Source organism: Carcharodon carcharias, chromosome 8, assembly GCF_017639515.1.
Source record: "Carcharodon carcharias isolate sCarCar2 chromosome 8, sCarCar2.pri, whole genome shotgun sequence".
NCBI lineage: Eukaryota > Metazoa > Chordata > Chondrichthyes > Lamniformes > Lamnidae > Carcharodon > Carcharodon carcharias.
In genome coordinates, this window is record NC_054474.1 from 22576307 (window position 1) to 22604081 (window position 27775).

The 27775-nt window shown below is 44.7% G+C and overlaps 1 protein-coding gene across 1 annotated transcript in view; it reads right to left on the minus strand.

The window, feature by feature from the left end:
* Positions 1-991: 991 nt before the first annotated feature.
* The window catches only part of LOC121281257 (protocadherin Fat 1-like), a 164568-nt gene continuing 137784 nt past the window's right edge, over positions 992-27775 (minus strand). The window contains exons 18-24 of the mRNA XM_041194093.1: positions 25904-26101; positions 24334-25138; positions 21916-22070; positions 16548-16998; positions 16137-16290; positions 8197-8768; positions 992-3720 (exon numbers count right to left, since the gene is read on the minus strand). Of these exons, the coding sequence (XP_041050027.1) occupies positions 3209-3720; positions 8197-8768; positions 16137-16290; positions 16548-16998; positions 21916-22070; positions 24334-25138; positions 25904-26101 (2847 nt within the window). The 3' untranslated portion in view covers positions 992-3208. The remainder of the gene's footprint in view (positions 3721-8196; positions 8769-16136; positions 16291-16547; positions 16999-21915; positions 22071-24333; positions 25139-25903; positions 26102-27775) is intronic.

Consider the following 27775-nt stretch of genomic DNA (forward strand, 5'->3'; position numbering starts at 1 on the left):
TCTTCATTGAAATTCCTCAAGTCAGTTATCTTTGTGCCTAAGAGCTGGTCCTCAAAGTTAAATAGAAATTGCTGTGATATCAATGATAACAAATATCACAAGAATCTTCATTGTGCCTTCCACTCAAGATATTATGAACATCACCCTCACTTGTATTTTGCAATCACACTGTACCACAGATTACAAGAGGAAATCGAAAAAAAAAAGGATGTTAAGGGCAAAAGTGGAGTATGAGAAAAGCTTAGTCAATACATAAAAATGAACCCCCAAATTTTTTATATACATAATACATATTAAAAAAATAAAAGGACAGTTAAAGGAATGGTGGGGCCGATTAGCATTGCAAAAAGAAATCTTCTTGGAGAGACAGAAACCATGACCAAGGAAGTGAATGAGTACTTTGTCATCACAAAAGAAGAGGATCAAGTTAAAGCTGCATTCGAGGAGAGGGAAAATTTGGTGGAACCAGATTCTGCAGTAACTTCCAAAGAGAAATTGGACATTATAATGAAGAAGATTAAATTGGAGAGCTATGGGGATAAAACTGGGGAGTAGGACTAATTAGAAAGAGATGGTATAGGCTTAATGGACTGAATGGCCTCCCTCTGTGCTGTAGGATTCTGTGATTCCTCTCATTGCCCTTTCTCTTATCATCCCAATGCCCTTGCCCTTTCCTCCTCCCACCCCTCCTTTCTTGACCTTTCACCTCTCCTATCTTGTCAATGATCTGTTTCCTAATGTTTCATATTCTCTTCTCTATTCTCTTCCTTCGCTTTTTCGCCTCACATCCTCTACGCTCTTCAACACCGCCACAACTCATCCTTTCTCGCATCCTGCTGACCATCATCTTATTTATGCGAGGACCAGCCGTCTCCTCACTGTCCTTCAGTGTCTGTGAAGAGGAAAAGGTTACTGCTTTGCGGTTGTTCATTATTTTAACCCAACCTGTTTAAAAAAAACGGAATAAACACAAGATATTGAGGATCTGTAATCAAAATAAAACCACATTTTATTGAATATAATACAAAATTAAAAGAGAAACACTTTCTGTACAAATTCATACAGTGGAACAATATATTAAACACTGACCACACAAATAAAATACACAGTCACCACATTTTACTAAAATGGGAAACAGTAGAACAGGTGTGCACAACTATAAAAGGGAGGAATATGGATATGCTACAACTTCCGTCTCCATTGTCAAGATCACTTTACAGTGTCATTATATCATTGAAGCGTTCATGCAGTTCAGCATTCTGCCACTGTCTGCAAAGTTGATTGTTACACAGCATGACTCTAAATAAGGCTCTTTTTGATGTTGAACCCTCACTAACACAGAATTCATCTGAATTCTCGCTTCCCTAAAAGGCACAGTCACTAATTCACTTAATGTGGCCTTTAAGCCCAATAGCATGTTGCTGTGGGACCAGAAAGTTGCAGCAACTTCAGATGAAGACCACTTTATCCTCAATTCCATATAACCCCATGTTGGCCCAGTGGTTTGACCAGACCGTGGGACAATGACAGTAAATGGCTCAACACCAGTGTGTTGCGAAACACTAGAGTGCGTGAGAAAGACTGTACCACTAGTACTTCACTGTTACTGACTGTTCGATTGTGGAAGTATAACATAAACAAGCCTTGCTTCAGTGTGTAATAAAATTGAAGATGTTAGCAATAGTCACAGGAAACCCACGCAATATTAAACGAGCATTTCTGTTCAATCTGAATTCTAGACAGGATTTGAATCTGAAATGTATCATGAAATTCTCATTAGTATTTCTTCCAGGGTTTAGATAATGAGACCTCACTCTTTGTGCTGATATTAAAAGGCAGAAGAAGGAGCTCATCAAAGAGGTGAGTCCTTGGCCTATAGTCCTCCAAGGAGCTTAAAGGTATTGATCCAGTGCTAAGCATGAGAGAATGGCTCAGCATCACATAACTAAGGAGCCAGCTCCCTCTCCTGGCACAATGCCAAAATGGCAGCCAGGCAAAGAAAAATGTTTTTTTTAGTTTCTGCCTTGTGAAGTATCCGGTGTTTACTAAAATTCTGATTAGGTATTTCACGATGAACTACTATTTCCCTTGCATAGCAGAGCAGATTGTAGTACAGTATGACCAGTGGGCAGGTGCGTTCGCTGTGACATCCTGCTCTTGACTTTTCCCTGAACAGATATCAAATTCAGAGCCTCACACTACCATCAATTCTTACTAGTTCCAGCATGCAGAAATAAATCTGCATTACCCCAAACTACTACCCTGCAATGAATTATTCACATGACTACAATTCTTTCTTTAATAAAGAAATCTGACAGATGTTACAAAATGTTCTTCACAATTGGCATGAGACACCCATTGGCCATTTTACGGAAATAGATTTTGAGCACAAATGGGTTTGCTTTGTCAAATTTCTATTCTTTTTAATTTGAAAGCTTGTCATTAAAGGAATATCTAGGACTTGCTTATGTATTTACCATGCACTGAATAATTACCATTTCTTTTTGAGAATTGTGCTCTTCAACAAATGTAAAGAATGTTGGGGAATGGAATATTTTCCCTTTCAGACAACAGCAAGATTCGTTCCCTGGCCAAGTATAGCACAGCTAAGATGCAGAATAAAGATCCTTGGCTCTGGTAGGGAAGGTGGTATCAGTTCTCATGCAAAATAACAAATAAATCTATAAACAGCTGCAATGTTATAAACCCCCTCCCACCCCACAGCATGCTGAATTCAACTGAATTTTCAGTGAAATATAACAAGTATCAAATTAGTTTGCATGGCATTTTCAGACGTGCATAACCATTAACAGCTGAACCTGATGCAAATATCCACTAGCAAAGAGACAATGTACAAAATAATGTCCACAGTCTCAGTAATTCAATACTTTTATGGCTGAAAGTACAAGATTTTTACAATTTCACTGACATTACAATCATAGAAATTATGCTATTGTGTTTGCTTTCCCAATGTATTGCCAGTCTTTACCTTTCTTCCGAGTTCATCAATAGCCACCTAATGTTACCTCAGTGCCGCAGCCTGGGGCATTTTTAATCAGCCCTTTTGTCCAGAGTGTGCTCAATTTGACCATTCCACTTGTATCCACAATGAAGTTATTACAGTGGTCTAAGAGCAGGCAGCAAGTAGTTGTCAGTGGTCTTCACCTTACATAGTGCATGATATAAAGACATGAAAAAAATCTTCTTGTTAAAACATCACCTCTTCGCAGCTGCCATAGTCACTCTCCATCAGATCAGAGTCCTCGTAGCACGTGGGCATGACTAGACGGGGCACCACAGCTTGCGAGTGCACTGGCCCGCACTCTGCATAGGACGGCTGGGCGACACTGAGGCGAACGTGGACCTTCTGGTAGCCGGGCTGCATGGGAATGCCTGGGACCTGGGATTTCAGCAGCTCTGCCGGGTAGTAACTGATGGCAGTGTATTCGTTCTGGCAACGAGATGGCAATAAAGCCACTGGATCACCATCAGGAAAATCTTCCAAGACCTGATCGTTGTACTGCGGGGCCAGGGGTGCCCGCTTGCTCCGTGAAGAATAATGGTCCAGTGGGAATGGGAAGCCATCGTATCTGTCAAAGTGTTCGTTGCCCATCGGATGTGGGAGATTCTCTTCCATTTCTTCATATTGTGAATATTCCTGTATTCTTGATGAATGAGACCGAGACTGGGGGGGCCAAACTGGGGGTTCACCATGATACACTGAAATGTAAAACAAGAAGTTAAAAGAATTTTGAATAAGATATTCAAACTATGTACAAAAGGCATTGACAGATCTTGTAGCATTTGTCTTCAGCCATGTACTCAGTCTAGATCCAGGAACCAAACCACCCCCCGCCCTCCCTCCACTAACCCACCCCTGGCCTTGACCTGAGGTTGATGGTTGGAATGGGGATCCCTCATTAGCACAGTACACCACGGGTGGGGTGGTGTGAATCTTCAGTGTTAGCTTGTCTTTTCCTTCCACCAGACTCCTAGGCCACTGCAGCCTGTTCCACTACACCATGTTTCCATGCTTCCTTTCTCCAATTTATCTAACCTGCTTTAACTATTCACGCACAAGAAGGAAAAAACCAGTAAGACTTGGAAATGAAGGGTACCAGATATGATGGCTTCCCATTCACAATGGATCATTAAAATTTGTCTGAACTGGTCTTGTATACCTGAAAAGTGGAACTCCAGTATTACTGGTGTCAGTGTTACTAATTTTTACTGGGATTTGGAAATGTTGAACAGGTTTTTCCTCCTGAGTGGGTCTGGCATGTCTTTTATTTCTCCAATTCCTCTCATCATGCCTCCTTTTATCTTGAGCTATTATCACTTTTGCAAGTCAATCATCTCCTCTTCTCCACTGTATCACTTCACAGTCCATTCATTTTTTTCTTCCGTACAAATTCCTATCCTTTACTCACAGAATCACAGAATGTTGTTAACTGATAGCACCATACTGCCATCTGCAGTTGACAATCTGCTTTAAGCGTTGCAATAAAACATGAGATGTTCTTAAGGTATTGATTTTTGCAGGACTCCATTCGACAAACTACCCTCCTTAACGTTAACAGGCCCATTCTGTCCGCAAATAGCTACAAACTTCAGGTCCACAAATTACATACTGTCAGTTCCTCTCTGAAGCACCTTGTTAAAATTTTACTCTTTTCTCCGGTTTCCTTTTCTTGTTCAATTTTTAGGATTTCTTTACACTTTCGTTTTAAATTTGCCTTTTATTTTTATGACTTGCCCCAGCAGTCTGATTTTAGTTTCTTCCTTTCGAGGCCTTTGTTAATTACATTCACTATTCACTTCATTCTTTATATTTATTTTTCCATTGCTTTTTTTTAATACCCATCCAAACAATCCACAAAGGAGCCTTCAATTCACCAACAGGTCCCAGCCTGTAAGAAAGCTAACACCAAGCCCTGTGGAGCTAAAGGGAGTGTAATAACAGTGGAGCAACAACGAAAGAACTGTCAAAAAGATGTAGGCTGTTGATGGTGCCCAATGATTCAAAAAATTTATCAAGTAGCTGTGACATTCAGATTAGGGAGGCCCCAGGTTAGTCACCGCTCTGTCTAAATTTAAGATGATATCAGCTTGGCTGGAACATAGGAACAGGAGTAGGCCATTCAGCTCCTCAAGCCTGGTCCATTATTCAATTAGACCATGGCTGATCTGTATCGTAACTCGATCTACACGCCTTGGTTCTGGAATCCTTAATACCCTTATCTAACAAAAATCTATCAATCTCAGCTTTGAAATTTTCAATTGACCCCCCAGCCTTAACAGTCCTTGTGTGGGAGGGAGTTCCAGGTTTTCACTGTTCTTTATGTGAAAAAGTGCATCACCCTTAAACAGCCTGGCTCTAATTTTGATGTTATGCCTCTGTGTTCCAGACTCCCACACCAGATGATACAGTTGCTCTCTATTCATCTTATGAACTAGAATTGTCCTCATTATCACTAGCTTAAGGTGAGAAAAAACGACTAGGGAACCTCGCATTCTCATGATCCCCGGTGATTTGTTGGTTAAGGACAATGTTAGACTTATTGCTGAAGGCTGGATGCTTAATCCGCCTTTTGTTCAATCAGATAGCCAACTTAACACTGATTATCAAGGCTCACACATGAATAATGTGTGTGCCACTGGAGGCTGACTGGCACGGGTAAAATTGTGGCAGTGTTATACCACACAGGGGGTGTAAGGGAAAGCTAGTTAAACGCACCAGCGTTCACACATGGACAGGCCCCATTTTTTTGCATGCGCATAGGCCAGGATTTTCTACCCATCACCCCCTGCGGCGGATGCGGTGGGCCATTCAAACTTCCATTCACTTCAGCGGGACCAGAAGGCCCAGCTGGCAGGAGGGGCTGGAAAATCCCGCCCGTGGTTTTTTTTGTTGAACCACAAGATTTGGAAAAATGAACAACTTCACAATTACTCAACAGCGACCCACAAGATATTTGAAGACACGAGGGAAAAAGGTTACGTGAAAAGAAACACAACACAGTTTCAGCATAGGCCTCCTGAACCGTATCCCTTGTCTTTTTCCCTAATAAAATCTCCCTAATTTAGATCACACAATAGAATATGTGCACACCAGCAGAATTCTAGGAAGTCATTCTCAGCTTTGACACCCAGCCAGTAATCTGGTGGATTGGATTGTCCACTCATTTCGGGACAAAGAATGGGTGGATTCTGCAAAGAGCAGGCGATCTGCATGGCTGGGTTACCTCTCAGGTTGAAAATTACACCGCTCCCCCCAATCCCATCTGTAACCCGCTAGTTAGTTACTGGTCCCAAAACAAAAGGCACTAGGTATCATTTACTAATAGATATCCTTGACTGATATCTAAACACAGAGACCAATGACATAGGAACTGCCTGTGAATGAATCCAGTTAAAGGAATTGCTGCTGCTGCAGGTCAGGGCAGGTTTGATCTTCAAGGCTGTCAGGTAAATCAAGACTTAGAGGCCTCCCAGGAATGTCATTCTAAGGCACAGTGTAGAAAACCGAGGGCAGAACTTCCCCCCCTGTCGGGGGGAGGTGTAGGAGCGGGCGTGCGGAGGTGCACCTCTGATCGATTGGGGGCCCGCCGCCATTTTACGTGGGTGGGCAAATTACGGCCTGCCCAGCGTGAAGTCCGCAAGGAAGCGCTATGCACACTCATCTCCCTGGGGCAAAGTGCCGCCTCAGAGAGATCAGCCCTACATTAAAAAATCTGAAAAATAGAAAAAATATAATTCCCCAACATGCTCCCTCAATGTGACACTGTCGCGTGAGTTGGGACATGTCCATCACTTTTAAATACACTTTAATTACATTTTTAAAAACCTACATGAAACCTCATCCCGCCCATGGATGAGATTTCAGGCTTTTTCTGAAGCCCGCCAGGGCTCCTGGCCTGCTCGCCTACCTTAAGGTCGGACGGGCAGGTCCATTAATTAGTTTATCGACTTTGTCAATGGCCTCAATTGGCCACTGGCATGTCGGCGGGTGCACAGCCGATTCTGCTGAAAATTGAAATGGGGCGGGGTGACATCGGGAGTTCCGCCTCATGTCATCCAGCATCATTTTACGTGTTGGCGAGCGGGCCCCGCTCCTCGGCCGGGAAATATCCTGGCCAGAATATAAAGGGGAACTGGCTTCATGGAATACGCCATTGGCGTATTTGTTTTCCATTTGCGTAGAACCAAAAACAGTCAAGTCACTCAGCTGGTGCCAAATCTGGAAATTTCCTGACTAGCATGGACCAGCTGCAAACTGGATCAACTCACTGAACTGTTAGGAGATCCTGGGAAGATTTCTAAAATAAATTTGAGTAATTATGCTTATGACTTACTTTAACCTTGATTTAATAGAAAGATCCCAACGATAGCAAAGCTTATGGAATTTTGAGCTTCATAAATAAAGGTATTGAGTACAAAAGCTGGGAAGTTCTTGCCGAAACTTTATAAAGCTCTGATTAGGCCACAAGTGAGTATTGCATCCAATTTGGGTCACCATACTTTCGGAAGGATGTGAGGGTCCTTGAGAGGGTGCAGAAGAGATATACTAGAAGGGTTCTAGGGATGAGGGATTTAAAAGGTTAGATTAAAAAATATCCTTCCTCACATCCCCGCTGCAAATCTTACCCAACAACTTACCCAAATCTGTGTCTCCTGGGCCTTGTACCATCAGCTCATGGGAAAAGCTTGTCCTTGCCTACTTTATCTAAACCTGTCGTAATCTTACACGCAATCAGATTGGAGAAGCTGGAGTTGTTGCCCTTGGAGCAAAGGAGATCAAGGGGAGATTTGATAGAGGTGTGTAAGATTACAACAGGTTTAGATAAGGTAGACAAGGAAAAGCTCTTCCCATGAGCTGATGATACAAGTCCCAGGAAACACAGGTTTGGGTAAGTTGTTGGGTAAGATTTGCAGGGTGGGTGTTACGTAGCAAGAGGTAGTGACCTGGAACTCACTGCTCACAAGGGTGGTGGAAACAGAGACAATGATTTCAAAAGGAAATTGGATAACTACTTGAGCAAAATAAACTTAAAGGGCTATGGGGATAGAGCAGTGGAATAGGACTGATTGGGTTGCTCCACACAGAGCCGGCATGGGCTTTATGGGATGAATGGCCTCTCTCTGTGCCATAAATGACTCAAGGGCTCTAAGATAGTAAACATTGATTGTCCTCACCCTCATACTCGCACTCCCAAGTCGTTTTTGGTATGGATTCGTTATCCGAATTAGATGAGGGAGGAGCAGGAAGGTTTGGTGCCACACTGCACACGACAGTTGGCCTGCACTTGCTTTGCACTGGGTTGAACGTGTTGAGGTCTGGATGTCCCTGTGATCCTTGGTATGAATCTCTGTCCAAGTCGTACGCGGACCCCTTGAGAATGTTGAGTGGGATGAGCGCAGATGAATGTAAATCACAATAACTGTTCTTTGTTGTTTCACTCTTTGATAGCTCGTTGCTGCCCAGAACACTCAGGGGGGATTGCTTCTTCTTTTTGCTCCTGAGCTTACGGAAGATGACAAACAATGCAACTAAAATGCAGGCCACCAACACTGCTCCCACTACTGCAATAATTTCATCGTGGCTGATGACTATCGCTGGGCCCAGAAATTGCCCCTCCGCAAATGTCTCACACAAATTGCCAGTGTATCCAGACGCGCAGCTGCAGTTGAAGAAACCATGGAAATTCTCACAGCTCCCGTTGTTCATGCAAGGATGCTTCAGGCATTCATTGAAATCCTCTTTGCACCTGAGAATTCAAAGCATAAGGTTGTTAGAAAGAGTGAACTGGGGGTCAGGGTGGTGGGGATTCCACCAGTGGTTCATAGTTAAAATCAGTGTCTCTGGAGCTTTCAGGCAAAGAATCAGCCCTAGTCCAAGTTGACCTCAGCCAGGATGGAGGTAGGGCACCCTCACTATTTCCTCTACATTAGGGAAGGGAAAATGGATCAGGGTTTGTGCTCCTGATTGTTATGTGGTGACCTCCACTGGGTCGCATGTCAGAACAGGATGATCTTGACCATGACAATCTCTACAGTTCAATAGAAACATTAACATTAAAACCCAGCATCAATGCCACTTGAGAGAGGGGCCATTTCCAAATGATCCTAATTTATAAGACATATGTTAGACAGCAAAGGAAATCATATTTCACAGTAACAAGGTGGCAATACAAAGAGTTTAAATTGTTTTTCTTGAGATATAAAGGTACCTATTAAAGTTAAGGAATATCAAGTGGCATTGTCTTCAGCTTAGAGAATTTTTCAACTATTATATGTAAAAATATAAGTACATATGTGTATGATCAGCATTGAAATAAAATTCAATTATTATTCCTAACTCTTGTCTATTTAGTCCAGGCTCACTTTTTAAAAATCTTTCACGGGATATGGGCATCGTTGATTAGGCCAACATTTATTGCCCATTCCTAATTGCCCTTGAGAAGGTGATGGTGAGCCACCTTCTAGAGCCGCTGCAGTCCATGTGGTGTAGATACACCCACAATGCGGTCAGGAAAGGAGTTCCAGGATTTTGACCCAGCGATAGTGAAGGAACAGCGATATAGTTCCATGTTAGGATGGTGTGTGGCTTGGAGGGGAACTTGCAGTTGGTGATGTTCCCATGCGTCCCTGCCATTATTCTTCTAACTGGCAGAGGTCATGGATTTGGAAACATCAATGGTTACAGGTGTCATTGGAGTTTAAAGCTAAAGGAGATTAAAAGTAATGGAAGTCTATGAGGTCAAGTATATGTACATGTGTGATTCATTATTTATACCAACTGATCTCCAATTACATTGTACACAATGTAAATAAAGACCAAGTATAAGTCTCAGCAGGAGAATAGTTAAAAGACAGGGGCAACAGGCATAATGAAATTTCCATTTTAAAATATTGCTTTCTGTCCATATTTTTGTACAATTATAATTTATTGTTAAATAGCAAATGTAGGTCAATTTGGCAATAGATCTTGTTGGAGGATAGAAGCTTCTCTGAAGTGCAGGTGGGCAAGCAGAGAGAAAGCACCACAAGTTGTAATAACAACATTCACAGTACAACATTTCACTGTAAATGTAGTCATAATAATTTAGAAGGAAGATGCTGGAGACAGGGATTGTGTGCAAACATTGAATTTTTAATGTATTATAGATGTTTTCATGCGGACGAGTTTCAACAAAATGTAGCAAAGCTAATTTTTACTTTTCCTTTTAAAATTTGCAATCTTCAATTGAAAAATTACTTCAAGTTTTACCAGAATTGAAAGGATGCAACTATCAGGAAAAACTGAAAGGCCGGAATTTTCCGCTCCTGTTGGCGACGAGTGTCATGCCAGAGGTGAGTGGACAATATGGTGAGGAGGCCAAAAATCGATTTTACGCCCTCGTGAAACCATTTTGCAATCGTCTGCTCCATGTGTCAATGGCAGGCCGTGTTTCCCGCTGTCAAACATCAGGAATCAGGCATTTACATCTCATTATTGGACCCACACGCCGGAATCATCCCCCCATGTCAAATTTACCACTCACGTCAGCATGACTTCAGAACAGTGTGATTTACAACCACCATTAAAAGGCAAGCATCTGATGAGCTGAACTTTGAGGGGAATTCGGAGGTGAGTGCACACAACCTTGCATTGTGCTCACGAGGATCACCTACAGGACATCAAGGAAGAGTCGGGCCCACAGGCAAGTCACATTTTCCTGTCTGGCTTTCAGTGCAGTGCCAGGGCAAGGGCTCCAGTGTGGGTGGGGCCAGGGAAGGTGGGGCAAGGCAGCACAGACTGAAGAACGTACACAGGTATATGTGGGGTGGTGGTGGGGCGGGAGGGGGCGGGGGGGGGGCGGGGGGGGGGGGGTGGTTGGTGAGGGGAGTGGACGGTGAAGGAAGTGGCCACGCACTTGGAAAAGTTTGTCAAATGTGAGCATTCTTCTGCAGCTGAAACCGTTCAGCAGCAGCTCCATTGACATTCTTGAAGTCGGACCTCTGAAGCATTTCCGTCCACTCAAGCAATGCAAAAGTATGAATATGCCACCAAATGCTCCAGAACGTTTCACTCCTCAAGTGTGGAGTTCAAATTAATGTGCGTTTTGGAGGGCAGCAGAGCAATTAGCTGACTGGGCAAGCTGTACAATCCCCTTGCGAGAGGTGGCCAAGGTGCAGTCACTGGTAGAGGTGCTCAGTCCTCTTGCAATGTCTTTATTAAGGTTTGGACCAGTATCCCTCGTGGTTCCAAGCTAAAGGTGCAGCCTTGCAGTGCAGGTTAGGAGAATGCCTATTTCTGAGCAGAGAGCAAAGCATGCGGTCCAGTGGCCAAACCTGCCGCCAATTGGTCCAGTGGAATAAGAGCCATAAGGCATAAGAGCAGAAATTAGGCCTTTCAGCCCATCAAGTCTGCTCCGCCATTCAATCATGGCTGATAAGTTTCTCAGCCCCATTCTCCCGCCTTCTCCCCGTCACCTTTGATCCCCTTACCAATCAAGAACCTATCTATCTCGGTCTTAAATACACTCAACGACCTGGCCTCCACAGCCTTCTGTGGCAATGAATTCCATAGATTCACCACTCTCTGGCTAAAGAAGTTTCTCCTCATCTCTGTTCTAAAAGGTCTTCCCTTTACTCTGAGGCTGTGTCCTCGAGTCCTAGTCTCTCCTACTAATGGAAACATCTTCCCCACGTCCACTCTATCCAGGCCTTTCAGTATTCTGTAAGTTTCAATCAGATCCCCCCTCATCCTTCTAAACTCCATCGAGTATAGACCCAGAGTCCTCAAATGTCCCTCATATGTTAAGCCTTTCGTTCCTGGGATCGTTCTCGTGAACCTCGACTGGACCCTCTCCAGGGCCAGAACATCCTTCCTGAGATACGGGGCCCAAAATTGCTCACAATATTTTAAATGTGGTCTGACCAGAGCCTTATAAAGCCTCAGCAGCACATCCCTGCTTTTATATTCTAGTTCTCTCGAAATAAATGCCAACATTGTATCTGCCTTCCTAACTACCGACACAACCTGCAAGTTAACCTTAAAAGAATCCTGGACTAGGGCTCCCAAGTCCCTTTGCACTCCAGATTTCTGAATTCTCTCCCCATTTAGAAAATAGTCTATGCCTCTATTCTTCCTACCAAAATGCATGACCTCACACTTCCCCATGTCATATTCCATCTGCCACTTCTTTGCCCATTCTCCTAACCTGTCCAAATCCTTCTGCAGCCTCCCCGCCTCCTCAATACTACCTGTCCCTCCACCTATCTTTGTATCATCTGCAAACTTAGCCAGGATGCCCTCAGTTCCTTCATCTAGATCATTAATGTATAAAGTGAAAAGTTGTGGTCCCAACACTGACCTCTGTGGAACTCCATTAGTCACCGGCCGCTATCCTGAGAAGGACCCCCTTAGTCCCACTCTCTGCCTCTTGCCAGACAGCCAATCTTCTATCTATGCTAGTACCTTGCCTCTAACACCATGGGCTCTTATCTTACTGAGCAGCCTCCTGTGCGGCACCTTGTCAAAGGCCTTCTGGAAGTCCAAGTAGATAACATCCATTGGCTTTCCTTTGACTAACCTACTCGTTACCTCCTCAAAGAATTCTAACAGATTTGTCAGGCATGACCTCCCCTTGATGAAACCATGCTGACTTTGCCCTATTTTACCATGCACTTACAAGTATTCTGAAATCTCATCCTTAATAATGGACTCTAAATCTTACCAACGACCGAGGTCAGGCTAATCGGCCTGTAATTTCCAGTCTTTTGCCTCACTCCCTTCTTAAACTGGGGAGTTACAATAGGGATTTTCTAGTCCCCTGGGACCCTCCCTGACTTCAGTGATTCATGAATGATTACCACTAACGCCTCCACTATCTCTTCAGTATCTCCTTCAGGACTCGGGTGTAGGTGGGTGAGGTTTTGGACAGCCATGAAGCGCACTACACACTGATGACAGAAAGATGCTTGGAGTGATTATCAGTGATTCCTCCACTCTACCCCATAGTCCTGTAAGTTTATTTTGATCTAGTGGCCATCCAATCTCCTTTTGGAATCATGACAATTAAGGAGCCTATTAAGACCGTTAATCAATTAAGTTAAACTTATTTTTCGCTGCATGTTCAACTGTCCGGTTGGCGGGTGGGTGAATCGGCCAAGCAGCCTTTGCATTTTTTAGGAAAGCTCATCCACGGGAGGGATGAGGTTACCAACAGTAGTTTAAAAAAAATAAACATTTTAATTGTTATTTTTAATATGTCCCTCTTCATGTGACTGAGTCAAATGTGGGGACATGATTCTCTCATTTTTAAAACCTTTATTTTTGAATCCACAGTTCTTCAGCTCCCTGAGGCAGCACTATGCCTTCAGGGAGATTTCAGTGCGTGCTCTCCCGCACATGCGCAGACTTTAATGCTCGCTCTCCTCCTGCCCCCACCCCGGCAGTGCTGAGGTCCTCAGCGCACCTTTCATAGGCCGTTAATTAGCCAGCCAGCGTGAAATCGCGGTCGGTGGCCAATTGCGGGTGGCAGGCCATTTCCTGGCCGCTCCCAGGACAGCCCACCGTGCCTGCCCGACAAATAGAGAATCCTGCCCATTATCTCTGTCTTTATCGCCCTGGTGGGCAGTGAGTTCCAGGGCACTATCACGTGCCATGCAAAAAAGTCTTCATTCAGCATGCAAGGGCACCACAAAAGGGTGGAGGCGGTTAACGAGGTTGATGAGGGCACCAAGCCTCGGGGGGCATCAGCATCATCCCTAGCCTCAGTGGCTCCTCTAACTCAGGAACCAATAATGCCACCAGGCCCTGTGACAAAAGCTGTCCCTGCTCCCCGCAGGAGCAGCAGCCTCTGCAGGAGCCCCCACGGGCACCTCCTGAGGATGGAAACCAACAGCATCTCATCTGAGCAGAGAAAGGAGAGTAGGCTGTCTGCACCTCATCTTCAGCCTTAGGAGGAGCACCTCATAGAATTGAGTGTGAGTACAAGGCACCACGCCATTAGTTATACTTAAGAGGTCACTTGGGTGAGGTTTTCTTTATTTCTTTGGTCCTTTATTTCTCCTGTTGAAATTATAATTGATCATGAAGTCAATTAGGCCATTGTGTCATTGATGTTTGTTTAAAGTTATGTCAAAAGTGAAATGAGGGTTAGGATGGCAGTGGGGCAGGTGGTGGGGGTTTCCTGGGCTTGGTCCGGTTCTATGTTCTGTGATGTTGGGCAGTTGGTGGTGGTGGAATGCACAGTCACAATTTATACAATTTATATGGGAGACAATGGGATTATTCATATGTATGTGCTTGCTGAATAATTTCTCTCTCTGATAGAAGTTGCATTACAAAGTCATCTGTCATAAAGTTAAAAGTCACTCAAGTATAACGTTGCTGAATTAGAGTGGCCTTTGCGGCCATCTCAGCCTGCTGATCACCATAAGCCTTGGGACAGCCTTGGTTGGTCTTCCAATGCCTGGACACCAGGGCCGGGAGACGTCAGGTCAATGCAGCCAAAACACAAACGGCCCAAGGCCAACTGTCTGGGTAGGCAGTCTCCTCTGGCACTGGGGCTCTTTCATTTGCATGTGGCTCTTGGGTGTATCCTGGTTAGCACCTTCTTGCCCTTGCATCCCCTCTTTATGTTTCTCTGGCCTACCCCTGACCAGGAGGATGCCTCTGCTGAAACTCATCCTCGGTACTCTGTCCAATGTCAGAATAGCCTGTTCCCATCTCAACTCCCTCAGCTGTCGGTTGTTCATTCCGCAGAGTTTCCTCTACCCACCTCTGGTGCCCAACTGATGCCAACAGCCTTACATCCCTTTCAGAGATCCACCAGTTACCGATCACAAATACAAGCTTCTCAGCACCAGCAATGATACATTTGTTGATCAGCTGAGCATTATTCCCCATTTTTAAAAAATGTTGAGCAGTGCATCCATTAGCTCTCATGGCACCCCACTGTATTTACAGTAGCTGCACTCGAACATGTCCCAGATACTGCATGTTCCCTGTGCCTCCAAATTGATATTTTAAAACTTCTCCTCTGTTAATGAGATCATCAATGAGATCAACAAATAGTTAACTGGAGGCATAGAGGTTCCCGGCTCCACACCTCCGCTCTCCCTTTGGTAATTGCATGGCGTTCCAGAGACATTGGGATACAGTGGCACTCTCTGGGAACGTGTTTTTCCATGCGTACCTGCACCTGTTCTTGCCCCACTGGCATTTGAAAATCCAGCCCAGTCTTGTTTCTCTGGAAATGTGAAGGCTATGTCGATAACTGGTAGAAGTTTTTTTTTAAAATTATAAAGTGGTTCACTAGGACGTAAGTGGAGAAACCTTCTCCACTTTAGGATGAATCAGAATAATGAGGCATAAATATAAGGTAATCACTGACAGGTTGAATGGAAAATTTAAGATTAATTCCTCGACACAGGAAGTGGTGAGAATGTGAAACTCACTGTTACATTGAGTGATTGACACAAATAAAGTAGATGCATTTAAGGGGGCGCTAGATAAGTATAAGGGGGAAGGAAGAGATGGAAAGGATCAGTTGATAGAATGAGATTAAGTAAAGCAGGAGGAGGTTCACTGGTTTAGACCTGTTGGGCCAAAATGGCTTGTTTTTGTGCTGTAGATTCAATGTAATTCTAGCTAGCTGATCAGGTGTAGAGGAATTTATATAGTTTTGAAGCCTGTCTGAAAATAGCAGATTAAATTCTATGTAAAACAGTGCAAAGTGATGACACTACTAAAAGAGTGTAAATATTGAATTATGAACTAAATGATATTAATCTACAGGATACGGCACATGAATTTTAGGTATGGTCAGATCAGATATAACTATTTTACAAAGAGAATGGTGAATGTTTGGAATGATTGAAGTTAATGGAGCCGGTAATTTTAAGCAGAAGTTAGATAGGCATTTAGCAAGATCATCAGCTGAGGGATATACAAATGTGGGCTCTGTATTCTGCAACTTGATGCCATGCTTCAAGCAAATAAGGCAACATGTTACCAGAAACAGAAATACAGGTCGAAGACAGCTGATGCGCAACTTGAACTTGGGTCCACTATTTATTGTCATTCTCCATGCTAGTATAGAGGTGGAAGAAGCAGATGCAGCCAAGTGTGATCTAATATTTACCTTGGTCCTGAATTCCCCTTTGTGCAGTTGCAGGTGTAGCTACTCTGTTGTGGGATGCAGGTCCCTCCATATAAACAGGGTTGTGAGAGGCAGGGGTGATCAACCAGTTCACAATGCACACCAAGAATATTCTTCGGACATTTGCAAACATAGCCTGGTTTTAAGAAATAAAATAATATTCATAAATTCTGTTAAAGCTATATAATAATCTGTGTCATAGTAGTTCTCTCCCCTCCTTTTTCTACCAATTTTATCCCATTCTTCCCCATCATCGAAGCAACCATTCTTCATGGATGAGCCCAGAAAATGAATGTCAACAGATGATCCAACCGGGACAAACTTGATAAACTCGCCGAACTATCAGGTGAGCTTAAGAGTTCCCTACTGCAGCCCAATGGGCTTTTTACTCACCTCCAGATGGAATTTCAGTACATGTCCCCCCATTTTGGCATGGTGCTTTTGAACATATTTCAGCAGGGGGACAACAGGTTTCGATTCCCACAGACGTTTCAACCACCACAACTGGTTCGCTTGTTTCTTCATCTTTTCTAGTGTTGTCCCTCTGGAATCTGATAGAGCCAAGGCAGCCTTCAAACTCCTTGATGACTCGTTTGTGATTATTGGGTCCCAAGTTGTCCTCTTGAACTTTACCACCGAAAAATACAAAATCACTTCTGCGACAGGTCTCTGAAAGTGCAGCAGAGGCTATGTGCATCGTGTCCAGCACCAGCTTTACAGATATCTCAGTTACCTCAACTAGAACGGAATGCCACAGCCCATTATTGACCGGGTTGTCGCTAACTGACAAAACCCTCCTCATTCCATCACATGCGTAGGTGAACATCAGATTCCCATTGGTAATCTATAAAATATAAGCAGAAGAGAGATATTTTAAAAAGTGTTCCTGCCACAGTGCAAACTATGTTCCTAGAAAGAAGGATTCCATTCATTCCATTTTTTTTTGTTAATGTAGTACTTTCCATGCAGTCTCATCAACCTATCCCCATTCTATCAACTAATGCCGAGCCTCAATGGTTCCTCCAACTATCCACTATCATTTCCTTTCTCAACATTTTTAATTTACCTTCTATCATCACGCATTCACTTCAGTATATTGGTGCTTCTAGAACTTTTCATTCCAATGCTGTCCCATCTTCTGTCCTCCATAAACTTGAACCCATCCAAAACTTTCCAGAATTTATCCTCTCTGCCTTTCTACCTACCTTTCCTCCTTTGAAACACAGCTTAAAATTCAGCTCTTTGACCAAGCTTTTAGTCATCTGCCCTAGTATCTCCTTATGTGGCTCAGTGTTAAATTTCATTCGATAACGTTCCTTTGAATTGCCTCGGGACATTTGACTACATTAAAGGCGCGAGTGGAGAAATTAGGTTATTCTGTAGTGTCTTCCATTTTCCTTCATTATGCAGGAAATGTGGACACAAGGTGGAATCATCCCAGATTTGAACTAAGTGCGGTAGCAGGCATGAAAAGCGATGTTTTACCTGACGGCTGCAGTGGTGGATTTTCGCACCGTATTGTCCCCTGCCCGGCGCACCTCGCCTCATTAAAGATGCATTCACGGGAAACATGTTGAACCGCTGACAGGCGGGCTCATATTTGCCTGCCATGCTGTGACCTCAGTGCTTCCTCACTCTGGGTGCCATATTTGAAGTGCACCAGAGCACCGCCTACTTCATATCTACATACCAGGACTGCCCCAGGCGACAGATGCCTCGAAAGCAAAGGTGACAGCAGCTCTCAAATTTAGCGACGTCTCTCTGGGGCGCTTGCCTGACACAGTGGAAAGCCGCTGTGAATTCCTCTACCTCCGCTCTGGTGGCAGGAGGTCCACCAGAGTCGCCTATCCGGCCTGGGAGGTGGTGGCAGAGGCTGTCAGCGCCGGAGCACAGAGGAGGTCAGCCATTTAGTGCAGGAAAAGGATGAATGCTCTCATCCGTTCTGCCAGGATAAGTCAACCATCTCATCACTCTCAACACACACTCCCAAACCCATCACACATCCACAGGAATTTCACACCTTAAGGGAAATCACCACTAACTCACACATGCCCTCACATCTCCATCAGGCTCATATCCTCTCGAGCTTGTGTCCTCATCCTGTCTATGGCTCTGCTCACCACACAAATATTCCACGCAGTGGCATGCGTTCTGCTCACAATCTCTCCATCTGTATTCATGCAGGAGAAGCTGGCTCACAACAGGAGGGAGAGGTCCCAGAACAGGGGTGGAGTTGCTAACATTAGGCCCCTCGCTCACTTTGAGGAGTGTGCCATCGCGCTGATTGCTGAGGACATGGACTGTGCCTGCGGTGAGGTCAGTGGTAAACACCCATGTGAGGACCCTGCACCACATTAGCCCTCTCTCAATGCAACTGAGTGCTCTCTCTCCTGTTTTTGACTCTGCTGCCATGCACTAATTATCTATACTTTGGTTCACAGGGAGCTCTGCCAAGTGACCGATGCCCTCAGCCAGCCAGTACCTCAGTTCCATCCAGGTCCTCACCTCCAGCCAAGAGGAAACCTTCTCCATTGAAGAGCTGGAAATAAACAGCCTGGAAGACCGGGCACAGTGCGTACCCACACCCTCCACCAGCACAGAGACAGACACCTCAGTGGGACCTAGATCTAGAGCAGGCTTGGGTTCCCAATCTGGTGGCCACTGCACAGACACGTGTCCACAGCAGGAGGAAGCAGGTTCAGCCGAGCCTCTGGCACTTGGAGGACTGCTGGGTAAGAGGCATCTGTGAGTTCCGAGTCAGATGATCAGCCTCTGGATTCAGCCTTTCAACTCATCATGGAGAGTCAGCAGAAGGCGGTGGAGCATCATGCAGAGCTGTTGGAAGCCCTCAGCAGAGTGCATGCAAGTCAGAGGAGTGCGTCCACCTGCTCTCTGATGAAGTGCTGCCTACATATGCGTGCATGGAGGTCTCCATGGGAAGGACACCATGGTGATCCTGCGGAGGTGTGCGCAGACCTGCACTCCATTGCAGTAGCCATGAGTGAGTTCCTGCAGTGGCAATGTGAGAGGGAAAGGGACTACCTTGATATCCCTCCAGGCGCTCATTCCCCTCAAGGAGTCAGGACTTAGGCACATAAAGGGAGGAAAAGTAGAAGTTGGACACTCCTGGGTCATCCACTCAGGAATCTCAGAGGCTGTCCACTCCCTCTGAGTCACCTTTGCCTGTGACCACCTCAACCTTGTCCTTTGTAGAAGGAGCAGCTGGCCCACAGGAGGACAACCAAAAGAAGCGGGGCCCTAAAAGCCTCAGCTCTCCAGAGGACACATGCTGAAGTCATCAGGGGTAACAGGGCCAAGCATTGCACAGACTGTCTGCAACCCTGCTGCAGGTGTCAGGGCAGCACTAGAAGATGTGTTAGGCCTGGAAAATTTAAAAAATTCTGATCACAAGTGGTTGCACAGATGAACACATTTTGTCACTTTATAGTCAGAAAATATATTCACTTTCACTGAATAAGGTCTAATGTATTTCAGCTTCATTTACAGGCTTCATGAGTCCTCCACCTGCGTCCTCCTCCATTAGCAGGTCAGTTCCATGCAGCCGGGCCATGAGTGATGCTGAAGGAAGAATTGTGTGTGTGTTTGGCGGGGCCTTTTGGAGCCTCGTGTAAGCACTCTCCCACACAGGCGGAGCCTTCCTCCATCACACACCTCAGTGCCCTGAACATTTTCAATGCTGCCTGCTGGGGTTCTCATTCAGTTCTTCATCTGAGCTGACCTGCATTTCCACCCATCCACTGGTTGCACTCCCATGCAGCACCTGTGCCTGTGCCTGTCCAACATGAGTCTCTGCTCACTTTCGATTTGCATAGCGTGGTAGTCTTTAAGTTTTTGATTAGCTCTCCGTCATTTCCCCTCCCCCCAATCACCCATGTCCTTTTCACCATCACAGTGCACCCCGTGGCATCAACTTCCACCTCCCCACCATTACCCTACAGACCGAACCCGTGTCATTCCGGGATGTCCAGATGAACGTGCAAGGTCCCTACCTTCCCTACCTGAAAATCCCACCCCCATCCACATTGACCTTCATGACCTCCTCTTTCCCACCCTCAGGGTCTGTGTTTGCCTCCATGTCCTCACCAACCACCCTCGCCGCCCCTTCTACCGGTACCGAAGCACCCTCACTCTCCCACCCTACCGGCTGCCTCTGCCCCCTCCCACACTCACCATTCGATCCTACCATGTCCACCCTGAGTTCGCTCCACAGGAGGCAGTCATTGACTCCACAGACCCCTCCCTTGCATGTTCAACAGGATATTCCATTCTCCACCTAATTCCTTCCTCCATCACACTCATTTTACTGTACTGAGCATTTTCAATGTTGCCTGCTGGGGCTCTCATTCAGTTGTCCTCCTGAGCTGACCTGCATCTCTACCCACCCACCAACTGCACTCCCATGTGCCTGTCCAACACGAGGCTCCGCTCGCTCTCCGCTTATTCCTTTCTCCAGCCTTACTGTTTCCTCCAGCCTTACTCCCTCCTATCCCTGCACTCTTTCCGCCCTCTGAAATCCCTCCTCCCTCAGACACCTTCCCCACTACGAACTCCCTCCCTTACCCCTACCTCCCCCACTTGCACCATTCTCCTCTGTTACATCCTCCTACCCCCACACTCCCTCCCAACCCCCATACTCCCCCGCTGCAGATACCCTCTTTCCCACTCCCAACCTCACCCACCCCTTTACAATTCCGGTTGGGCCTTATTTTCAATCCCATTAACTGGATGCAAATTGGGCTGGTGCCGGCCTCCAGCGGGATTCGTGATCTGCCATGACGGACACCATCGGATGATCTCGCCGTATTTTCGCGCTGGCGTGAAACTGATTTCTGCCTCTCTCACCAAATTCTCCTCCCCCCACCCGCCATGACGGCTGATATCAACGGGAGCAGAACATTTCTGGTCAAAGTCTCAGAATAAGGGGAAGGCCATTTGGGACTGAGGTGGAGGAATTTTGGAATTCTCTGCCCCCAGGGGCTGCAGAGGCTCAGTCGTTGAGTATGTTCAAGACTGAGATCAATAGATTTTGCCATCCTAACATCATCAAGGGATAAGAGGATAGTGCAGAAAAATGGTGTTGAAGTAGAAGATCAGCCATGACCTCATTGAATGATGGAGGGTTCAAAGGGCTGAATGGCCTACTCCTGCTGCTAGCTCTTGTATTCTTATGTTCTTTCTTCCTACTGTGTATATGATGTACAATCTGTCATCTGTCTTGTCAGCAACTTAATGTGGCATCGTTCCGCCCATCAGTCCATCCTTCATGTATCATCAACTGCTCTCCTCCCATGGGTCTTGCATCTTCAATCACCAGCTTGCTCCTTGGTTTCATTAACTTCCCTGATTCAGTGGCCTTATCTGTTCAGTCTCTTCAGTTTCCCTCCAAACTCATTAGTTTACCCCTTCCCAATCACACACCTAAGCTTCTTGACAGTGTTAATCTTATTGACAATAATTACACTATAGTAGCAGGGTTCTCAGGCACTCAATAATATAGTTATTATTTAATTTTATCTGGACAGCGTAACAAAACCTAATGACCTCGCTTTCCAAATTGCACCTAAATTGTTGGAATTAGGTGAGTAGGGCATTTCATGGGTTCTACATGTATCAGAAACTCAACTGACCAAAACTCCCTATTTTGCCACACAAAACCTGCAATTCAAACTTTGTTGTTTGTCTGGCCTAATGTTTAAATGATATTTGAATCCAAAGGAGATGGAAAAGGCTGCGCTTTTACCTCAAGAAGACTGGAATCAGTTCCATTGGTGTACATCACTACTGCCTCTGACTGGAGAGTTTGTATTCGGAAAGTGATAACTGTTTTTAGTGGACCTTCTTCGCCCAGATAATGATACTTCATGTAGCTGTCACCAGTGAATCTCAGAGAAGAATCTGAAATATAAAAACTTCTTGATGCATTCAACTGACACTGTTTTCAGAAGGTTAAAATAACATCATATCTGATGGCCATAATTATAGACAACTTACTAATTTAATATTTGCTCCAACAAATGCCCAGTGCTGTTTAATTTGAAAAAGTGCTGCATTATTCATGTGGGCAGGGCAAATGCTCAACATATATATACCCTTCAAAGTGAAGTATTAAAGAAGGTGGAGAAACAAAGAGACCTTGGCATTCTTACAAAAATTAAGTGCTGTTGGGAATTCAGGGCCACAGAGATCTCCTGGAATAGTTTTAGTCACCTAGTGAGGAGTGGAACTTTTATATTTTGGTAAACAAAGCATCACAATTGTGGTTGTTCCACAGGGTCTTTACCATTCCTCATTATTTGTATGAACATACATTTGTATGTGTTGCTGAGAGGGGGTCAAACTTGGAGCCTGAAAGGCAATGCTGCAGATACAAGCCTAATACAAGCAAGGTATATTCTTATTTTGAATGTCATGAGAAGAGGAAGGAAGATATCACATCACTGATGGTAAAACCCATCAGACTAATGCGAGCCCAATATGCATTGCAAACAGATAGTGCCCGCAAAACTTTAAATCCCTCCTCGAGTCTGAGATAGAGCCAACATGATTGCTCTCCAAACTAAGCAAGAAACAGATAGAGCATACAGATTGATTATTTGTTTGATAGCACCAATTAGATTTGTTACATTGTATTGGTGTGAGTATAACTCCAACATGGTGACCCTGTGTTGGGAGAAACTTAGGAGGCTACTGCACAATGAGCAGGACATTTATATACAGTAAATTACATTTCTATAGTGCTCATTATGTCTCAGAGCTTTACTCTTTATAGGGTGGTGGATAGTGACTAGTGAATGATAAAAGTGGCAGAAAGGAGAAGGTGAGGAAGAGGATTGGTGCAGGTAAAGCTACAGTTGAAAAGGCAGGTATTAAGGGGGGATTTGAAATCAGGAAAGGAGATTTCAAGATGGATGGGTTTCCAGTCAACCGAGGTAATGCAGCTGAAGAAATTGCAACTGATGGTGGAATAGAGGGAGCAAATAAGTGAATGTTGAAAGACTGGAGGGTGTTTTCATGAACATAGAGCTGGAAAAGATCAAGGTGGTTGGGAGAGACGAGGCCCTGGAAGGACTTAAAGTTGAAGACAAGAAACTTAGCTGATTCTCTCAGCTGAGGGAAATAGGTTGGGTGCAGTGTTGTTTTTGGAGGTGTGCATATCTCTTGTTTAGATATGCTATATAGCACAGATGGAACTGTGATAAATTGAATTACACTGCATAGCATGTGAAGACAGTACATCTTTGGTATATCAAGGCAGTATTATGCTGGTGAGATTAAGCATTAGTCACTGATCAAAACTATTTTCACAGGACAATGATCTGTTCAACTCAACTTGTTGAGTGATACTAAAATTCATTTCAATATCTGTATAAATCATATTTTAAGATGCTCATTTTTGTTCACTTTTGGGGCTTTCATAATACTCAGTGGATAAATATACTTCCTGGTTTTGAACAAAGTGTTACAGAAGTCACAGGCTCAGTTCTTGGGAGATTCTGAGTTCACTGTGGTAGTAGTAAAGGTCTTATAATTGACCTGACAATTTCTAGAATATTGAGGAAAAAGAATCAATAAGGTTTCCTATCCTAATCACCACAAAGGGACCTGCCAGCTACAAGGTACTTACGTAAGTGCGGATATCAGTACAGGATCAGGTTCAACCGTGAAGCCTCCCTTGGGGAATAAATCCTGCTTTTCACCATCTGGACTCACGTATGAAGAATCATGCTTAGGCAGAGTATCGGAGGGCTAATAGTGCTTTAGCACAAGTCACTACCCAAAGATCTTACATTCATACAATGTCTTAACACAAGTGTTAAGTAAATTTGCATCCCATGATGCTTAATGGTCAATTGAGTACTTTTTGGATTGTAATCACTATATTGTAGGCATGGTGGCAGCCAATTTGCATGAGTGATAAATGGCCAGGTAATCTATTTTGGTGGTGTTGGTCAAATGTTAGCCAAGACACTGGGAGAACTCACTCTATGCTGCACTGAAACAAGTTTAGATTGTGTGCTCAAGCTGTTGAATGGCAGAAGCAAAACCGTTTGTCTCAGAGGTAAGTGCTATCGCTGAGTCAGGATGGATACCTCCAGAAGCAGATAGGAAGAAAACTGGATCAACACTTTGATTTAATGATCATACAATGAAATCTTACCATTACATGAACAGGCCTGATAGTGAAGGTACCGAGGAACAATGAAGCTGAGAATAGTAGTAGTGTAGGTTAATACATTTCCCATGTCCAGTTGAAATTTCCCCTCGCAGTGTTGTTGCTGACAGTTGCGATTGGGACAGCGATGAATGATTCTCTCTATCTGAATTCCGGTCCACTTCTTCAAGTCCACAGCAGAGGAGGTGAGCTTCTGCTGCAGAACTTCAGGTTTGTAAAAGGAGTCTTCTGATTCCTTTACGACCAGGAGCACGTCTAAGTTTGGTGAACCCTGTGCTGGCTGCATGCTGATGAGCTCAATGCCCTTCTTGTTAACCTGAAGGATGTTTGCCAGAGATCTCTGAAAGTTCTGCCAATGGTTGCTGATGAACTTCTCCGGTGTCACCTGCACCAGTTCCACCAGCACGCCGTGGTTAAGTACATCCGGCGTCACATGCGTGACGTGTACTTGTGCACCCACCGTTGTGATGAATTTTCGGTCGGTGACACTGACATTAAAGGTGTAGTGCCCTGCTTCTAAGGCATGCTGTGCCAACACTTTGCCATCTGCACTTCCAATGGAAAACATGTCAGCTGCCATTAACCCTGGAACAGTGCTGTATGTGAGAGTATCGTGAAGGTCAAGGTCTGTCGCGTGAATTTTTCCAACGAATCCTCCAGGGAACTTGCTGCTGGAGGTAACAATGAAGACCTGCAGTGGAAGCACAGATGGTGGGTACCGACTTTCCTTAATCACTCGAATGTTTATAAAAGATGAAGAGGACAAAGGTGGCTGACCGCTGTCTGTGACCTGAAGAAAACAAATGTTTAAGATGAATGACATTGTGCCACTTCTTGTTACCTATTGTTAGCTGTAGTTATTGCAGACAGGATTTAGCGAGAAAGGTGAACTGGATTAACAGTTCTGGGTGTGTGCCAATATGAGACAGTGCCAGAGTCTTTGAGGCTTTCATTTGCTAAACTAACAGATGTATCTAATAACATATCCCAGTCTTTAATCCTCTCCCATTCACAGTGCCTGAGCCTGCTAAAGTGTACCTGCAGTTAAATAGATTATTAGAAGTATCAACCAAAATCTTATTATACTTGATATTGAAGCAAAATGTTTGGAGAAGTTCATATCTGCAGTAAGTGGAATAATGGGTGCTCTAATGAGTTTGTTCTATATACAAAGAATAGGGCAGTTATTCTGTAGGGAGGCACATCAATGGTGCCATTGTTTGCTAAGGTTGTAACAGTGCCAGCTTAGGATTTGTCTGAGCAGGTAAGAGGTACGCTGTTCAGTGCAGCAGAGATAAGAATTAATTGTATCTTGGAGGATCTGGTTGTGCAGGTTAAGTAATGCAGCCAGAACTGGAGATGTGTTGATATTGACCTATGTTTATTCAACACCAGCAGCTTCAGGCTATGAGGGTACCACATACAAGTCCACCTTTCTTAATGCTGATATGGCTGATTGGCTCCCAACCTCATGCACCTAAGTTCCTTTTTTAACCTAACAGTCAGTGCCATTGGAAAGGATTAAGAAGAATGTAAGACATTTTTAAAAACTTACCTGGACCTGCAGAATGTATTGATCCCTCACTTTCTGTTGGAGGCGAGCTTGCGTTTTCAGCAGTCCCTGTTGGTCAATGTGAAAGTTGCTCCCCTCGTTGCCGGCTGCAATCGAGAAAAGGAATGGCGGCCCATTGGAGCCGGAGTCCCGGTCTACTACCAGCAGTTGCAACACGCTCGAGCCGATTGGTTCATTCTCCTGAGACGGGAGAAACCAGCTTTTAGTCTCTAAAAATGTGCAGAGCGAGTTAACAACCACGTGGGGATTTAGTCACCATCATCTCAATACTGATTAGCTTATCCCTCATTTCAAAGGTAACAAATGCTGTCCACGTTGGACTCTCTGAATTCATCAGAAATTTGGGAACACGATCAATCAGATGGCTGCTGGCCTATGCACATGATACTCTGACCTGTGCTCCCATTGAGCAGGCCTGATTGCCTATTTCAGTGCAAGTTCAATTCTCCACATCCACATTACCAACTCCTTCCCCTTCTGATCTTGCTCAACGTTCAATCTTATATCAAGAGTAATACATCAATTCTATATTCTTTCCTATACATAAATTGTGGCTGTTAAATTAAGTGCCCAGGTCCGTAATGGCAAACATAAACCCTGGGCTGAATTTTGTTGGCGCAACATAGCCCTGACAACAGGCCAGAAAGCAGGGGGTAAACTCCTCCTCAGCTACATTTTAGGCCCATCCAGAAACTAATTAGTTGCCATTGCGGTTTCCATCTCTTAAAAGGTGGGAGCCTGCCCCCAAATGCTGCTGGTAATCGGAGGACTGGCAACTCTTTAGTCTTAGCAGTGGCTTCGGGAGTGTGACCACTGCTGGGACTGCACCCATCTGAAAGGACGCAGTGATGGATGCCGCCCTCGCAAGAAAGTAAGTGGGGTTGTGGCGGGGGGGGGGGGGGGGGGTTTGGGGTGGGGGCGGGGGGGTTGTGGGTGGGGTGTGGTTCTTGTCATAGGGAAAGTCTTCACTGCTGGGGGGTCAACAAGCACTCCAACCACACCCCCACCTCCCCATCGCCCCCTCCCATCACCCCCACCACCCCTTCCATGCCTTGTCATGTTAAAGGTTCCCCCACCTCCCAGTCCATCCCACAAGGGCTGATAAAACCCAGCTCCCTCAGTGCGAGAAGTTAAAGCCGATGATCAAACACTGAACCAAAATCAAATCAAAATGCCTGTGACATTTTGGGAAAAAAAATCACATCTGATCTTTTGCAGCTGTTTGATGGAAGAGATGTTAGATTCTGTCCAAGAGAACTTGAATCGAACATCGTTGACATGTGATAAGCGATAAAGGATGTCGTTCTCTCTAACTGAAGTCACTACCTTTGCTTCATGACAATCTGCAGCTTCCTACACTCACACATCTTTAAAATGTCTGTGGAAAGATATACCATATCCAAGAGCAGCTGGGGTGAACAAAGCCATGTGATGACCTATGTTGCCTCCTGGTTCAGAAATATCGCATTTCTAAAGTTCTCATTCTTGTTTTCAAATTCTGCAATGGCATGCCTTTCCACCTCCACCATCTCTGTAACCTCTCGCAGCCCTATAACCCTCCGAGAACTCCGCAAACCCTTTGCTCTTCCAATTCTGCCCTCTTGTGCATACCTGATTTTAATCGCTCCAGCATTAGCAACTGTGCCTTCAGCTATCTAGGGCCTCAAATGAGGAATTCCTTCTCTAAATCTCTCTGCCTCGACAGCTCTCTCTTCTCCTTTAAGATGCTGCTTAAAACCTACCTCTTTGTTCAAGCTTTTAGTCACCTGTCCCAATATCTCTTTTTCTGACTCACTGTCAAGGTTTTCTTTGATAATGCTCCTGTGAAGTCTGCTGGGATGCTTTGCTATGTTA